General features: G+C 49.4%; 1 protein-coding gene across 1 annotated transcript in view; it reads right to left on the minus strand.

Moving 5' to 3' along the window:
- Positions 1-18326, minus strand: part of RARB (retinoic acid receptor beta) — a 419484-nt gene that overhangs the window by 290586 nt on the left and 110572 nt on the right. Inside the window, exon 2 of the mRNA XM_078663972.1 lies at positions 15080-15228. Coding sequence (XP_078520098.1) covers positions 15080-15228 — 149 coding nt within the window. The remainder of the gene's footprint in view (positions 1-15079; positions 15229-18326) is intronic.

An 18326-nucleotide genomic window follows, 5' to 3' on the forward strand; every position in this document is an offset into this window, starting at 1 on the left:
GAACTACAAAAAAATACAATGCATTTTTCCATATCCCGAAAAAATGAAAGTAACTCTTTCTAAATAGAGGAGTGAGTATTGCTTCCTTACCATTTAAAAAGTGCAAACCTCATAGTCTTCTCACATTTTTCACCCACCTGTATCAAAAACCAAATCATCTTGTCCACTGTCATAAAACAAACTTGCCACTAGCACAAAAGAGTGTAAAGATGGAGCAAAAAGAATACATTTCTCAAAGTGAATACTAGAAAAGCATTTCTGGTTTTTATTCAGAGCATAAGAAATGATCATTTCTTCAGCAATGCTGTGAAGTACAGTTTTCTTTTTTTTAATCTTTAAAGAATCCAGCACAGTATTCACATAGACCTACAGAGCAGCTGCTCCTTGTTTATTACCACAGGGACTTCTGCAGTTGTCTGTATGAGCCCTGGATGGAGGAGGCTTTAAACCTTCAGCTGCAGTGATTCCAAGACCCAACATGATAGCATGTAAACAGTGCTTAATTTGTAAAATAATGGGTGCCAGGGCCCTGACCAGGAAGCCACTGCAGCTTGCACCAACAACCGCCCCTGTTGTTGTTGCCAAAACAACTACTAACCATCTCTATCGCCTGCAAGTGCGACAGTTCAGATTATTCCAGGTCCCCAAAGCAAAGGGATGGTCGGTGTGGCAGGTATTAGTAATTTTTATTTATTTATGTTGTGTTAAAAACAAACTTGATTTGCTCATCTCTAAATTAGATGAGCAGTGCCACCATGAGGTAGTGTGTCATAAGTGCAGTGTTGACAATTAGGTGCCATTGCCCAGCACCGGAAACCACCAGTTCAAATTAAGCACTGCATGTAAACAAGCAACAAGCCGTCATCTCTTCCAACACTTGACCCTCTGATCCACGCCCTCTGTGACCTTTGGAACTCAGACAGAGGATGACTTGGCATCCCAAGTTCATAACATCACATTTTATGCTTGTAGTTTAATTAGAACAAGTAGCGCCTACAGGCACTGATACAACTCTCCATTAGATATTAGAAGCACGTTATAACTTGGAAAGAGAGCTAAAGCATTCATTAAAACGGGGAGGATGACACACACACACAGAACATCAACTTGGTTGCAGACTTCACCGCTTAAGAACTTGACCAGGATGGGGGCATACTTATGGGTAGACAAGGGTACAACGGCCAGAAGAATCTGCAAAGAATAGCCCAGAGGAGTTAAGCCAGTTCTGGGGAGTTCTCTAACAATGTGTATCTTTTTTTTTAAGAGTTTTATATAGAGCGAACTAGACCCGAGACATCGGGTATCAGAGCGATTTACATGAGCACCAGTTGCGTTACATGAGGACACATTCATTTTTGTTAAGCATGGGGAGATTAACAGCTAGATTCATGAAAGGAAATTGCGCTCGCAAAGGGCCAGATTCTGAGAATCTGGCCCTTTGCAAGTGCAATTTTTGCATTTGGGATTCATCATCCCAAATGCAAAATTCGCTAATAAAGAATTCGCACATTTGCGAGGAAATGCATTTAAGTAATCTCTATTTGAGATTCCTTAAATGCAATTCATTAACCATTTCTACATTGCGAATTCGCAATTTTGGTCGCTATTTACCACGAAGTCTGACTTCGTGGTAAATAGTGAAAAAATAGAAAAAATAACTTTAGTGCATTTTTCCCAATTGCATGTTACACACACACATGTCCTTTGGACATGTGTGTGCGCAACACCTGTGTAAATTTACATTTCAGGGGTGCTACAGGGTGTCCTTTGGACACCCTGGCACCCTTGAAATCGCAATCTTATTTGCGATTAGCTAATTGCTACTCGCAAATAAGGAATAACTCCCCATACATTCCTATGGGCCTTCAGGCCCATAGGAATGCATGGGGAGTTATTCCTTATTTGCGATTAGCAATTAGCTAATCGCAAATAAGGAATCAGTGGGAATCGCAATAAATATTGCGCTTCCTACATGAATCCCGTTTTGCGAGTCTGTAATAGCGATTCCTTATGAATCGCTATTATAGACTCGCAAAACGGGTCTTTCATGAATCTAGCTGTAAGTGATTTGCCCAGAATCACAGGATGTTCAGCGTCATTGCTGAGACTCGAACCTGATGGCTCTAGCCCTAAGCCTACATCCTCTATCAATATGAAAACCACAAATCAAATTGTCACCAAGGCCCTGTCTTCACCAGATAGAATAAAAAACAAAAAAATACTCTATGCAAACCATTTGATTTCCAAAAACTGAGTGTGCTCCCAGACTGTGCACCCCAGAGCAGATGTGGGGGCCTCATCGAAGGAGATGCACCTACAGCTCCACCATAATGTGCCAACCAAGGTCATAGTACAAGGTCCAAACGTACAAAAGAGAGGCCGACAAAAAAAGACAGACATCCTTCAAACAGAGAAGCAAATGAGGCAATAGAAGCAGCAAAACAAGAAAGCAACTTCTCAAGAAACTGGACCGAAAAGAAACAAATACCACATCTGCACAAATAATGTGGAAAAGTACAAGGGGCCTCATTTATGGAAAGCGACGCATCGCTGCGTGAAAACAGCGATGCGTCACTTTTCACTGCGCCCTCCTTGCGAGACCAATGATGCGTCATATTTACAGTATGACGCATCATGGCACAAGGAGTTACAGATACGTAAGTATTGCTGACGTATCTGTATGGTGCAAAAGTGACGCATTGCTGGAGTGTGTTCAAAAGTGACGCAACTCCAGCAATGTGTTCTTTCACATGGGGCAAGCCCCATGTGAAAGGGCCTGCGTCAGTCTTAAGCCTGCTGTGAGGCTGGGCGTTAAAAGTTGGCACATTTGTATCCTAGAAGTGGCGCAGGGAAATCACATAGATTTCACTGCGTCACGTCTATAACCCTGTCTTGCATCAGAAGAGGTATAATGTAGTGCAGGGGTTTACAAAGTGACGCATCTACCTAGATGCGTCACTTTGTAAATATGGTGCAACAAGGCACATTTTTTACGCTGCTGGTGCGTCACAAAAAGTGACGCACCGGCGGCGTAAAAGTGACGCACGGCCTCATAAATGAGGCCCCAGGAACTCATATAGAATCCCGATGTAGACCAAGAATGGACAAACAAGTGGCGACGAGGAGGAGGACACCAGGGAACAATGAAACAACTGAAACATCTCTAAGAGAAATAACAAATAAAACGTCAGGAGATAGAAACAAATGTGGGTAAATAAAATCAGCAAAAAAGTATTGTATCCAATATAGTTATTTAAAGAAATAACAAAAGCAAATGTATTAGAAAATGTAAATCTGAAAAACGTCTGTAAATGAAAGGCATCAAGTTACCCCCCTGTTCGGATGGATAACCACTGGCACAGGCAGAGCAGAGGCTTATGGGAGGTGGGAGCCTAGGAAAGAAGGGCTTAGGGAGGGAGTCATACAGGATAGGAAGAGAGAATGTGAGAGGGGGAGCTGGTGAAGCCACCCGGCCACAACGTCACGTACAGATTTGCACGCACACGTTTATTTATTTATTTTGGAAGCTTGTATAGCGCGCAACTACCCCCAATGGGGGTGTCCCGGCGCTTGGACAGACAAATGGGGGGTGGGGGGGGGGGGGGGGTGAGAAAGTGCACAGGACATTAGGCACAGGAGGAAAGCCAAGTCTTAAGGTCTCGGCGGAAAATTGATTCTGAATTAGACAGTCGCAATGGCAGAGGCAGGCTATTCCAAGTTTTTGCCGCAATCACTGCGAATGCTCTACCGCCCATTCTGGCGCGATGAAAGCGGGGGATGCGAGGAGGTGAAGGTGGTTGGATCTAAGATTACGGCTAGACTGGACAAGCTTGAGCCGGGTTCTCACGTAGGTTGGGCCCGTATTCCGTAGTGATCTGAACAGCAGAACCATTGATTTGAACTTGATGCGCTTGGCCACTGGAAGCCAATAAAGCTTCATGAGGTAGGGGGAGATCGAGTGGCGATAAGGGATGTTGTATATCAGCCTAGCCGCCCTATTCTGGACCCTCTGTAGACGTCTGATCAGGTACGCGGGAGCCCCTGCGTACAGACTATTAGCATAGTCTAAATGAGAGGTGATGACCAGTTTCTTTGGGCCTACCGACACTGGGTGAGCTCCCAGCGAACTCCTGATGAGAAAGCCCCTGCAGGATGTCCCACCCACCATGCCTAACTGGCAACCGACTGTTCTCGATGCACATGCGTCTCAGGAGAGCAGAAGAGCGACCAATGAAAGAGCGAGCCGCGACAGGAGAGCCGTGAGACCCGCCTTGCGAGTGGGTGATCGTGTTGTCATCAAAGATCACCACCCAGGGTGGAAGTTCCACACCCCCTTTGAGAAAGAGGCCTGGGATGTGGTGAAAATAAAGGGGACCTTGGTGATGGCAAAAAGAGGCAACACCGAAGTGTCGAGGAATGTATCAGGGCTCCAAGCTTCCAAGCACAGGACTGAGTGACAGTATCAGCGATGAACCTGCTTGGGAACCGGACATGAGCATGAATGGGTCTAGTCAGGAAGAAGCCCAGAGGCCCAGGAGGGTCCAAGCCATATCGATGATGGTGTTCCGAGAAGGGAGACCCAAGCAGAAGAAAATAAAGACAGTCCAAACAGTCAAGAGAGATCTCGAGAGGATCTGACCACTCGTGGTCGCCCCTACCATCTAAGGCCAAATCCTCAACCAAGCCAGAGACTCTGGGACTTTGTCTGCTGAACTTCGGTGCAGAGAGTGACTGTTTGCTGAGAGTTCTGTTGGCACATGGAACCAAGGGATATTGTATTGTAATTGCATTTATTTAGAGCTTACTAGCCCTGACAAGGTGTCAAAGCGCTTTTTCGGCGAGTAACACGCTACTCAGGAACTCATAAAGCATTGTTGGTGAATTAGTATAGTGAAAATATGAAAGTAATTTGAGTGGTGGATATGTTAGTCAGTTATTTGGATTGTGAAGGATAGTGGAGGGATAGGAAAGGGAAAAAGGTTTGCATTTGTATAGCGCTTGCTACCCCTGATGAGGTGTTGCAGTGCTTTTCCGGCAAGTAGCACGCTACTCCGGAACCCATAAATGTTTAGTGGGGTAGGACATTATGTGTTGGCAACAGTTTGTTTGGTAGTTCTTAATTTTTCCTTTTTTCATTTTTCTTAATAAAGGTAATAAGGGATGTAGTGAGCCACCAGCCGGCCACAATGTCACATAGAGAGTTGCACGCATTCCGAGGGCTGGGTGCAGCCCGAGGGAGTAAATAAAGGGCGCCTGGCCACTCGAGGTCAGAGTGCATATGATTATACCTGGCAGCCAAACCCACCTAGGCAGGCCAGGCCAGAAACCTGAGGAACACCAACAACCTACTTCTTATACCCCCCAAATACACATAAACAAAAAGCCCTGGCTCGCTCCTTCTCGGGCAATGCCCCCAAAATCTGGAACTCCCTACCAGCAGATCTCAGAACCAACCCCTCCTTCATGACCTTCAAGAGAAAACGAAAGGATCTCATCCTCGCTCGGCACCTTTAAACCCTTCGGACAACGGCAGCCCATTTCTTTCGTTTTTCTCTGTCTGTTTTCCTTATTGCCTGTTTACATGTTGTAAAGCGCTCTGATACCCACGGGTCCTGCCAGCGCTATATAAAATTCTCTAAATAAATAAATAAATAAATATAGACCGTGTGTGGTCGCATTCTGTTGTGGGTGCATCCGGGGCCTGTAACGGCCTTAGGGGGGGGGGGGGGGGCAGTCACACTTCTACAGGAGAGCTAAAGAGATGACGGAAGGGGTAGAGCGTCGAAATGCAGGAAGGAGGCAAGCAGCAGTGACAAGGATGGAGCAATAGAAGCATTGGAAGAAAGAGGTGTGTGAAATAGAATGATGCGAATAAAAAAAACAGTCCTGGGGCCACCAGGGCCTAACAAAATGATGTGGGGTGCCCTGGGGTCTGCCAACCCATCCAGGTAATTTAAAGGTACTGTTGTCGACTTCTGCCCTTCCCCATGCAATGGGGCTGCGTGCAGGGAGTGGGTGGGCACAATTATAGCTACTTGGAATAACTATAACTGGTGAATTTCAATGGTTTTGTTTGTTTAAAACAGTGTTTTTAACTGACATTTTCATCTAACTATAACATCCCTTTAACCTTTGCTTATTTCAGTGAAAATATACATATATTTACATGCATAACACAAACACACAAATATATATTGATTGAACACTATTTGGTAATATAAGTCCCCAAATTGTTTCAGCTTCATATTTCAGGCAGTGAGTATCTTGCCACAGTGTTTTCGTGTTGATCATATTGGTCCTGGCAGTTGCAATGTTTAATTATTATTTTTTTTTTTAAATAAGACGCGGCCTGCGAGTAAGGAAGACTATATTTGCATGTGTTTGAGAACCATCGCCTGTAGCATCACGAAGGAAGCGTGACGTTTTAGCACCTTCTCCACTGCGAGGACAAGCCACTCGTCAAGACCTTTACCACAGATGACACTGTCTTCTGGTCATTTCACGGTCCACGCATTAATCCTCTCCGCGCGAAGAAGCGGTAGCAACCTAACCAGTAGAAACAGTATCACTCCGAGGCTCTGATTCTCAGACATGGCAGCCACCATCATCAGCAATGAGCCTGACACACGTCAAGGCTGGCAGAACATATACATGCCATTGGATATAATGCACTTGTAATACGGTAGACGGTATATCCATCACGTTTGTGACGGAGAAACTGGTCCGCCGAACTCTAAATCAGGCTCAATGCAAACAATCAGACAATTTGTTTTATATTTGCAATATTATTTTCACTATTTACTTCCAGGTGTTTGGTAGGGGACGGTAGAGTTATTTTTATCTCTGTCGAACAGGTAGAGTGCTGGTAAAGTAGTGTTTGCCATCTTATGGCCAGCCATGGACTCGTATGCGCTCCCACTGCCCTATAATCCCTGGGACAACATTCATGTGCGAGAAGCAGCTCCATGGCATGTGCTCAGGTACATCCAGAGTATCTCCAGGTACAGCCATGTATGCGGCAGTGGGCGTATCTGGTCGTATGATTAGGTACGGCGCACATACCCTGCATCGCCTCATAAGGACAGGTGCAGCCACGTACACCTAGGACAGTTTTATATGACCAGGCACAACAACGAACAACCAATATAGACTCATAAGACCAGGTGCAGCCATGTACACCCTGTGTAGCCTCATATGATCAGGTGCAGCGCGTATAACCAATATAGACTCATAAGACCAGGTGCAGCCATGTACACCTTGTGTAGCCTTACATGACACGGTACAGCCACGTATACCATAGTGCAGCCTCATACAACCAGGTACACACACATACGGCCAGAGTAGCCTCATATGACCAGGTGCAGCCATGTAACCCTTAGTGCTGCCTCATATGACCAGGTGTACCCATTAACACCCTGTGTCGCCTCACATGACCAGGTGCAACCATGTGTCTGTAGCCTCATCTTACCAAGTGCAGGCATGTGTGCTCTTGTGCAGCATCATATGACCAGGTACAGCCATGTACACCCTGCGTGGCCTCATATGACCAGGTGCAGCCATATGCACCCTGTGTAGCCTCATACTACCAGGTGCAGTCACATATGCCCTAGTGCAGCATCATATGACCAAGTAAAGCCATGTATACCCGAGTGGGGCGCTGTATGACCCATAAGACTAATACAACCAGGTACACCCTCATATGCCCAGAGTAGCATCCGGTGGAGCCATGTACACCCTGTGTCGCCTCACATGACCAGGTGCAACTATGCGTCTGTAGCCTCATCTTACCAGGTGCAGGCATGTGTGCCCTTGTGCAGCGTCATATGATCAGGTACAGCCATGTACACCCTGTGTAGCCTCATATAACCAGGTGCAGACAAGTATGCCCTAGAGCAGCATCATATGAGCAGGTACAGCCATGTATACCCTAGTGTGTCGCCATAAGACCCATAAGATCAATAAGACCAGGTACACCCACGTATGCCCAGAGTAGCCTCAGCAGCAGTCATGTACACCCTGTGTGACCTCATATGACCAGGTGCAGCCACATATAGCTAGTGCAGGCTCATATGACCAGGTGCAGCCATGTACACCCTGTGTAGCCTTATATGACCAGGTACAGCTATGTATGCCCTAGTGCAGGCTCATATAACCAGGTACACCAACATACGGCCAGAGTAGCCTCATATGAACAGGTGCAGCCATGAACACCCTGCGTAGCTACATATGACCAGGTGCAGCCATGAACACCCTGCGTAGCTACATATGACCAGGTGCAGCCATGTATACCCTAGAGTAGCGTTATATGACCCCCAGCGATGGCTTCTCCACATTATTATCATTTTATTTTAACGGTTATTATCATTTTATTTTACCGTACTGGCTCTGTTGGTTGGGGGAGGGGCGTGGCTGGGCTCTTCAGAACTGGGGGAGGAGTGGTAGGCACTTTCTAAGTGCGCATGACAGTTTGGCCGGCCATCTTGGGCTGGCCAAACAGTCATGTGCGCTTTGCATGTTCCTCTCCACGCTGTACTACACAGCCTGGACGGAGAACATGCGCAGCCTCCCAGACCCCCGTCTGAGAGCCCAACCACAGCGCTCAGACCAATCACACCGCTGCTGTAGGGCAGCGCTGTGATTGGCTAGGGTATTCTGGGAGGTTGGGTGCTTCCTGCTGCCGGAGAAGAGGACGGAGCAGAGGAGGCGGCCGGTGTTACTCAGGTTAGTGCTTTTATTTCTTTTTTATAACTTCGCCCGCACCACCACCCCCGCACCAGTGCAGCTTAACGCCAATGCAGATACCCCTGTGACTTGGAACAACACTGCCTGCGCTGCATGGAAGGATTGGTTTTGTGCAGGAAGCGATGCCTTCCTGTACAATAACAAACCTTAGCGGCACTTTCCTCTTTCTAAGAGTGCTGCACAAAGCAGCACACACGTAAAGAGTAAACGAGGAGAAATAAAGACACTTTCCCTTGTTGCACCTCTGGGGGGAAGGCGTTCAATTCTGATGCATTCCCAGGCCTACCAGTGTCAGTGGATCTGGGGTGCGTCAGAATCCATGGGTGGATGTGTGGGACCACCCAGGCTCCACCCGTGGAACGCTTACCTGGGGCAGAGTAACCCAAGGCAGTGGCTTGCGGTGCCTTGCGGTACTCCATATCTACCAAGCCGCACTGGGCCGCGCAGGGTGGCCTGGCGTGGCTTGCTTAATCTCATTGTAGGTTTTGCGTCGCCCTACGTTGCCTTGTGGTGCAGCCGCAGAGCCCCAGGGTACTCTCATATGACCAGACACATCATGCACACACATTATTAACCTTATATGACCAGGTACAGCCATATATGCCCAGAATAGCCTCATAAGTGCAGGTTAGAACCTCGTTCACCCAGTGCGACCGACCTCATTTGATCAAGTACAACCACCACATGCCAAGTCACAGGTCATGACCCCAGTGGAGTGCCATATGCCCAGCCACACATGTGTGCTACTAGATTCACCAGTGTTTGTTAGGGCACAACCATGCTGGCACACTAGTCGTGATTGGATAATTCTCCTGGCACATGTTTACATTGGCACGTTTATTCTTCTACAGGACTGCGGATGATGATAACTTCTTGTCATACAACATTCATGATGGGCGCGGTGTCCGTCGGGCAATGTTTGACCGAGAACATTCCTCAAGACAGACATTATTTCTGCTGGGCGCAGTATTTGGTATTCTGCCCGCAATGTAACTCATTTTCAAAAACAAAACATGCTGAAAATGATTGGATAAACGTTTTGGCTTCTAGTAACAAGATGCCGGAAGAAGTATGCATTTAACAACAGTTTGTAGAGTTCAGCAGGCACCACCGCCTTCCCCTGCTTCTAAATCTCATCCATGACTGGTCGTCGTTTTTCATATTACCAAAAGGTTCTGTGGTTAACTGCTCGGCTGTTTCCTGGTTGTGTTCCACCTGCTTCTCCGATCTCTATTGAATGTCACAGCCCCTCCCTTGTATTTCTGGCATTCACTGACAAACCTCAAACCCCTGTACCTCTTTGCTTCACAGACCTTTCAGTTTCTCCTGTATGGGCGTTGCCTTCTGACTGCCTTCCCATATTCTCTCTGCTTCCTTGTTTGTGCTTTGGTGCATGACTTATCAGCTTGTTGAAGTTGTTGGAACCCATGACTCAATTGCTGCGACCCCTGTAGAGAGTGCCACAGCCCTGCAACCCCTGCTGTGAGTGCCGCAGCCCTGCAACATTTGCTGAGTGTGCCACAGCCCTTTAATCCCTGCTGAGAGTGCCCTGCAACCCTGCTGAGAGTGCCCTGCAGCCCTGCTGAGAGTGCCCTGCAACCCTGCTGAGAGTGCCCTGCAGCCCTGCTGAGAGTGCCCTGCAACCCTGCTGAGAGTGCAGCAGTCCTGCAACTCCTACTTAGAGTGGCGTACAAAACACTGCTGAGAGGGACACCCCCCGCAACACTGCTGAAGGTGCAATAGTCCTTCAATTTCTACTGAGAGTGTCCTGCAACCCCTACTGAGAGTGCCACAGCCCTGCAACCCCTGCTGAGAGTGCCCTGCAACACTTGCTGAGAGTGCCAAAGCTTTGCAACACTTGCTGAGTGTGCCACATCCCTTTAATCCCTACTGAGAGTGCCCTGCAGCCCTGCTGAGAGTGCCATGCAACCCTGCTGAGAGTGCCCTGCAACCCTGCTGAGAGGGCCCTGCAACCCTGCTGAGAGTGCCCTGCAACCCTGCTGAGAGTGCCCTGCAACACTTGCTGAGAGTGCCCTGCAACCCTGCTGAGAGTGCAGCATCCCTGTTGAGAGTGCCCTGCAACCCTGCTGAGAGTGCCCTGCAACCCTGCTGAGAGTGCCCTGCAGCCCTGTTGATAGTGCCCTGCAACACTTGCTGAGAGTGCCCTGCAACCCTGCTGAGAGTGCAGCAGTCCTGCAACTCCTACTTAGAGTGGCGTACAAAACCCTGCTGAGAGGGACACACCCCCGCAATACTGCTGAAGGTGCAATAGTCCTTCAATTTCTACTGAGAGTGTCCTGCAACCCCTACTGAGAGTGCCACAGCCCTGCAACCCCTGCTGAGAGTGCCCTGCAACACTTGCTGAGAGTGCCAAAGCTTTGCAACACTTGCTGAGTGTGCCACATCCCTTTAATCCCTACTGAGAGTGCCCTGCAGCCCTGCTGAGAGTGCCCTGCAACCCTGCTGAGAGTGCCCTGCAACCCTGCTGAGAGTGCCCTGCAACCCTGCTGAGAGTGCCCTGCAACCTTGCTGAGAGTGCCCTGCAACCCTGCTGAGAGTGCCCTGCAACCCTGCTGAGAGTGCCCTGCAACCCTGCTGAGAGTGCCCTGCAACCTTGCTGAGAGTGCCCTGCAACCCTGCTGAGAGTGCCCTGCAACCCTGCTGAGAGTGCCCTGCAACCCTGCTGAGAGTGCCCTGCAACCCTGCTGAGAGTGCCCTGCAACCCTGCTGAGAGTGCCCTGCAACCCTGCTGAGAGTGCCCTGCAACCCTGCTGGGAGTGCCCTGCAACACTTGCTGAGAGTGCCCTGCAACCCTGCTGAGAGTGCCACAGCCCTGCAACCCCTGCTGAGAGTGCCCTGCAACACTTGCTGAGAGTACCAAAGCTCTGCAACACTTGCTGAGTGTGCCACAGCCCTTTAATCCCTACTGAGAGTGCCCTGCAGCCCTGCTGAGGGTGCCCTGCAACCCTGCTGAGAGTGCCCTGCAACACTTGCTGAGAGTGCCAAAGCTTTGCAACACTTGCTGAGTGTGCCACATCCCTTTAATCCCTACTGAGAGTGCCCTGCAGCCCTGCTGAGAGTGCCCTGCAACCCTGCTGAGAGTGCCCTGCAACCCTGCTGAGAGTGCCCTGCAACCCTGCTGAGAGTGCCCTGCAACCCTGCTGAGAGTGCCCTGCAACCCTGCTGAGAGTGCCCTGCAACACTTGCTGAGAGTGCCCTGCAACCCTGCTGAGAGTGCAGCAGCCCTGTTGAGAGTGCCCTGCAACCCTGCTGAGAGTGCCCTGCAACCCTGCTGAGAGTGCCCTGCAGCCCTGTTGAGAGTGCCCTGCAACACTTGCTGAGAGTGCCCTGCAACCCTGCTGAGAGTGCAGCAGTCCTGCAACTCCTACTTAGAGTGGCGTACAAAACCCTGCTGAGAGGGACACCCCCCCGCAACACTGCTGAAGGTGCAATAGTCCTTCAATTTCTACTGAGAGTGTCCTGCAACCCCTACTGAGAGTGCCACAGCCCTGCAACCCCTGCTGAGAGTGCCCTGCAACACTTGCTGAGATTGCCAAAGCTTTGCAACACTTGCTGAGTGTGCCACATCCCTTTAATCCCTACTGAGAGTGCCCTGCAACCCTGCTGAGAGTGCCCTGCAACCCTGCTGAGAGTGCCCTGCAACCCTGCTGAGAGTGCCCTGCAACCCTGCTGAGAGTGCCCTGCAACCTTGCTGAGAGTGCCCTGCCACCCTGCTGAGAGTGCCCTGCAACCCTGCTGAGAGTGCCCTGCAACCCTGCTGAGAGTGCCCTGCAACCTTGCTGAGAGTGCCCTGCAACCCTGCTGAGAGTGCCCTGCAACCCTGCTGAGAGTGCCCTGCAACACTTGCTGAGAGTGCCAAAGCTTTGCAACACTTGCTGAATGTGCCACATCCCTTTAATCCCTGCTGAGAGTGCCCTGCAACCCTGCTGAGAGTGCCCTGCAACCCTGCTGAGAGTGCCCTGCAACCCTGCTGAGAGTGCCCTGCAACCCTGCTGAGAGTGCCCTGCAACCCTGCTGAGAGTGCCCTGCAACCCTGCTGAGAGTGCCCTGCAACACTTGCTGAGAGTGCCCTGCAACCCTGCTGAGAGTGCCACAGCCCTGCAACCCCTGCTGAGAGTGCCCTGCAACACTTGCTGAGAGTGCCAAAGCTCTGCAACACTTGCTGAGTGTGCCACAGCCCTTTAATCCCTACTGAGAGTGCCCTGCAGCCCTGCTGAGAGTGCCCTGCAACCCTGCTGAGAGTGCCCTGCAACCCTGCTGAGAGTGCCCTGCAACCCTGCTGAGAGTGCCCTGCAACCCTGCTGAGAGTGCCCTGCAACCCTGCTGAGAGTGCCCTGCAACCCTGCTGAGAGTGCCCTGCAACCCTGCTGAGAGTGCCCTGCAACCTTGCTGAGAGTGCAGCAGTCCTGCAACTCCTACTTAGAGTGGCGTACAAAACCCTGCTGAGAGGGACACACCCCCGCAACACTGCTGAAGGTGCAATAGTCCTTCAATTTCTACTGAGAATGTCCTGCAACCCCTACTGAGAGTGCCACAGCCCTGCAACCCCTGCTGAGAGTGCCCTGCAACACTTGCTGAGAGTGCCAAAGCTTTGCAACACTTGCTGAGTGTGCCACATCCCTTTAATCCCTACTGAGAGTGCCCTGCAACCCTGCTGAGAGTGCCCTGCAACCCTGCTGAGAGTGCCCTGCAGCCCTGTTGAGAGTGCCCTGCAACCCTGCTGAGAGTGCCCTGCAACCCTGCTGAGAGTGCCCTGCAACCCTGCTGAGAGTGCAGCAGCCCTGCGACTTCTACTCAGAGTGGCATACAAAACCCTGCTGAGAGTGGCACAGCCCTGCAACACTGCTGAGGGTGCAATAGTCGTGCAACTTCTACTGAGAGTATATTTATTTAAGCGATTTATGGAGCGCGCAAATACCCTGGAGTGTCTCAGTGCTGCGAACTAGGTAGAGGTTGAGGCCGGAGATGGAATGTCTATTGATTGAAAAGCCAAGTCTTGATCTGCTTCCTAAACGCAAGTAGGGATGGGCATGTTTTGATATGATGGGGCAGGGTGTTCCACAGTTTAGCGGTGGCAACTGTGAATCTTCTGTCACCCCAGGCTACTTTCTTTGTGCGGGGGATATGCAGAAGGTTGGACGTTGAGGAGCGGAGGGTTCTGCTAGGGGTGTATCCACATAAGGCTTTCATGAGAAAGTCTGGTCCACTGTTATGGATGGCCTTAAAGGACAGGCAAAGGGCCTTGAATGTAATCCGGCTTGTTATAGGTAGTCAGTGGAGGCTTCTAACTATTGCTGAGATTAGATGGTACTTGGGGGTGCTTGTTATCAGTCTTGCGGCTCAGTTCTGCACCATCTGAAGTCTGAGAGTGTCCTGCAACCCCTGTTGAGAGTGCCACAGCACTGCAATCCCTGCTGAGAGTGCAACGGCACTGCAGTCCCTGCTGAGAGTGCCACAGACCTGCAACCCCTGCTGAGAGTGCCCTGCAACCCTGCGGAGAGTGCCACATTGGTGTAATCCCTACTGAGTGTGCCCTGCAACCCCTGCTGAGATTACCGCAGTACTGCGACCCCTTCTGAGAGTGCCCTGCAACCCTGCTGACAGTGCCACGGCCATGCAACCCCTGCTGAGAGTGCCACAGCCCCGCAACACTGCTCAGAGTTAAACCGTCCTGCAACCCGTACTGAGAGTGGCATACAACCCTTGCTGAGAGTGCCACAGCCCTGCAACACTGCTGAGAGTGCAACAGTACTGCAACCTCTACCGAGAGTGTCCTAAAACATCTGCTGAGACAACCACTGCCATCCAACCCCTACTGAGAGTTCCACAACCCTGCAACCATCCTGAGAGTGCCCTGCATCACTTGCCGAGAGTGTCACAACCCTCCTAATCCCACTGAAAGTGGTACAACCCTACGACCCCTGCTAGGAGTGCCACAGTCCTGCAACCCCTACTGAGAGTGCCACAGCACTGCAATCCGTGCTGGGAGTGCCACAGCCCTGTAATCCCTGCTAGGAGTGCCACAGCCCTGCAACCGCTGCTGAGAGTGCCCTGCAATGCCTGCTGAGACTACCACAGCCCCCTAACTCCTGCTGGGTGTGCCACAGCCCTGCAATCCCTGCTGAGAGCGCCCTGCATCAGCTGCTGGAGGTACACAGTCCTGCAGCCTCCACTGAGCATGCCGCGCAACCCATGCCAAGAGTGCCCAGCTGAGAGTGCCAACGCCCTGCAACCCCCGCTGACAGCGGACAAGCTTTCCCATTGCACTCTACAGTGAAGTTAAACATCTGAACAGAGCATCTTGTCCCACACTCACCTTGCATCCTTCGCACGCGCTGACACCATAGTGGTACCCGGACGACTTGTCCTGGCACACGAAGCATGGCTTGTAAACCCTCGGGGGTGGCAGCGGCGACGGGGGGCTCGGGACCAGCTCCTCGGAACTCGTGCTCTGCGTTTCGATCGCTAGAAAGAAAGACAACAACAACACAATTTAGACAGAAGCTCCCAGGTGGCCAGAACCCACACACAACTGCCCCAGCCTTAGGATATTCGAATAAAATCAAGCAGTTTGAACAAGGATGTGCTATAACATTCTCAGCTCTGTGGAAGGTTTGTTTTAAGTTAATCTGATCTCCGTTCTCCTTCCTGTTTAAACTAACCCTGTATCTCTGCAATAGTGAACTTGTCTTTCTCGCATCATTCGAGAGTTTAAAGAGCCCCGTGTGTGATGGTTGTTCATCACTTTGTTGGAAGGACCTTTTGCCGGTATCTTAACTTTGGCATAGATGCATCAAGGTAAAATCCGCTCGCAAAGGGGCAGATTCTCAGAATCTGCCCCATTGCGACCGGTATTTTTGCATTTGGGATGCATCATCCCAAATGCAAAAATCGCAAATTAAGAAATCGCAAAATTGCGATTACTTGCATTTAAGGAATCTCAAATTGAGATTCCTTAAATGCAATGCATTAAAGTTTAAAAAATAGCGATTTCGCTAATAGGGATCGCAAATTACCATGAAGTTCAACTTCATGGTAATTTGCAAAAACTTTGAAGAATGTACTAAAGCGCATTTTTCAAAGTTTCATGTTGCGCACACACATGCCCTTAGGGCATGTGTGTGCGCAACATAGGTCACAGATCAATTTCAGGGGTGCAACAGGGTGTCCTTGGACACCCCTGCACCCTTGAAATCGCATTCTCAATTTGCGATTCGCTAATTGCGATTCGCAAATTGAGAATGTCTTCCCATTCATTCCTATGGGCCTCTAGGCCCATAAGAATGAATGGGGAGGTATTCCTTAATTGCGACTCACAATTTGCGAGTCGCAATTAAGGAATTTTAAGAAATCGCAATTTTTTTAGTTATTTCTTCATGCATTGCATTTTGCTATTCCTTAATAGCGAATCGTTATTTTTCGCTATTAAGGAATCGCAAAATGGGTTCTTGATGCATCTGGGGGTTTGTCTCTGGAATGAGCTGGCTAGAGATTGAGGGCCAGATGTATGAACATTCACATGTGCGAGTTGCAAATTACGTCAATATGCGACTCGCAAAAGTGAACGAACAACAGTGCCTCAGACACTTTTTGCGATTCCCAATAGGGTCGCAAATCGCACGCCTCAACAATATTCATGAGGCAGTCGCAATTTGCGGCCCCATTAGGAATGGCCAGCCTCACAGAGATGGTGGCCTACTGGGGTCAGCAGACCATAATGTCTGACTGCTTTTTTAATAATTGCAAAAAACACAGTTGATGGACAGAAAGTAGACCAATGTCATACATTCACCCCAGTACAAGGATCTGGGCCTAAATCCATCGTTTTTTTGCACTCCACACCACCCTGGGTTAGACACTGGCTATATGCAAATCAGCTCTGACCCTGTGCCTTATGGGAACAGTCCAGTCCGAACTACCAAGCCATGTCTTTCCCAGACCGGAATCAAGCATCCAAGGACCGGTTTCTGGCTATCAGCCTTCATCAGCCTGGATAGCTTGACTCCAGTGGTGTGGAGAGCCTGGGACTCACGTATGAGCATACCCAGCACACTCGGGGTGAAAATTGCAAAAAACACAGTTGATGGACAGAATGTAGAACAATGTCATACATTCACCCCAGTACAAGGATCTGGGCCTAAATCCATCGTTTTATTGCACTCCACACCACCCTGTCCATCAACTGTGTTTTTTTTCAATTTTCACCCCAAGTGGGCTGGGTAATGCAGCATGGAAAACAGGATGCATTTATTTTAAAAATGAAATGTTTGAGTTTCATTTTTTAAGGGCAGACAGTGGTCCTGGGACCACTGCCTGGCCTTAAAAATACATTTGCATGCATTTGCAAAGGGGAAGGGGTCCCTTGGGGACCCTTTCCATTTGCAAATGCATTACCACCTACTTGAAGTAGGTGGTTATTGCGAGTGTTTTGCGACTGCAATTGAGGTCGCAAAACATTTGTACATGGTTTTGAGACTCGCTATTTGGATGGGAACGCCCCTTCCAAATAGCGATTTGCAAAACCTATTTAGCGAGTCGCAAAAAAATGGTGACTCACTAAATAGGCTATGTACATGGCTCAATAGGTTTTTGCATGCGCAACCAGGTTCGCAAACCCGTTTACGCATGCAAAAACGGGTCGTACATCTGGCCCATGGTTTGTACAGGGGGCTGACCAATTTTGCGGTCGCAAATGGGCCGAATTCCCCTTTGTGACCGCAAAAAACGGACGTACATCTGCTCCTTAATCTCAGATTCGCACCTGGATCTTGCTGCCTTTACTGCTTATCCCTTCACAGGGCATCTGGTGGAATTGCTCAATAGCCTTGACCTCACAGCCACTCATTCACACACTGTGACTTTGCAGACTGAGGTTGCCCAGAGGTTCAGTGCTCCCTATGAGGTGTGTACCACGCGACCAGTGAAACACACGAGAGGTTCAGGAGAGGGTCATGGGAGTTCTAATCAGTGGCTAAGAAAATGGACTACAGCGGGTTGAAGCAGAATGAGGCACAAACGGAGGTTTCATTATCACGACCTTGGCACGCTTCGGAGCCACAGGCTAGAAGCTGTCTGCTGCTAATAAAGCGCTCAGTCTAGGAGTCACACAATGACTGCCAGGCAAGATTGGTGCACAGAGGACATTCCAAGTCACCAGGGACGACGCATCCCCCCCACCCCCGTGCCCTACGTAACCTGCACTTGCCAATTAGGGCACATTTCCAGTGGGAGTGATGAGCTGTCGACAGTACTACTTGAAGACAGTAACAATCATGAATCTTGAAGACAATAACAATCATGAATCTTGAAGAGAGTAACAATCATGACTCTTGAAGACAATAACAATCATGAATCTTGAAGACAGTAACAATCATGAATCTTGAAGACAGTAACAATCATGAATCTTGAAGAGAGTAACAATCATAAATCTAACAATCCTGAATCTTGAAGACAGTAACAATCATGAATCTTGAAGACAGTAACAATCATGAATCTAACAATCATGAATCTTGAAGTCAGTAACAATCATGAATCTTGAAGAGAGTAACAATCATGAATCTTGA

This window comes from Lissotriton helveticus, chromosome 10 (genome assembly GCF_964261635.1).
Source record: "Lissotriton helveticus chromosome 10, aLisHel1.1, whole genome shotgun sequence".
NCBI classification, from domain to species: Eukaryota; Metazoa; Chordata; class Amphibia; order Caudata; family Salamandridae; genus Lissotriton; species Lissotriton helveticus.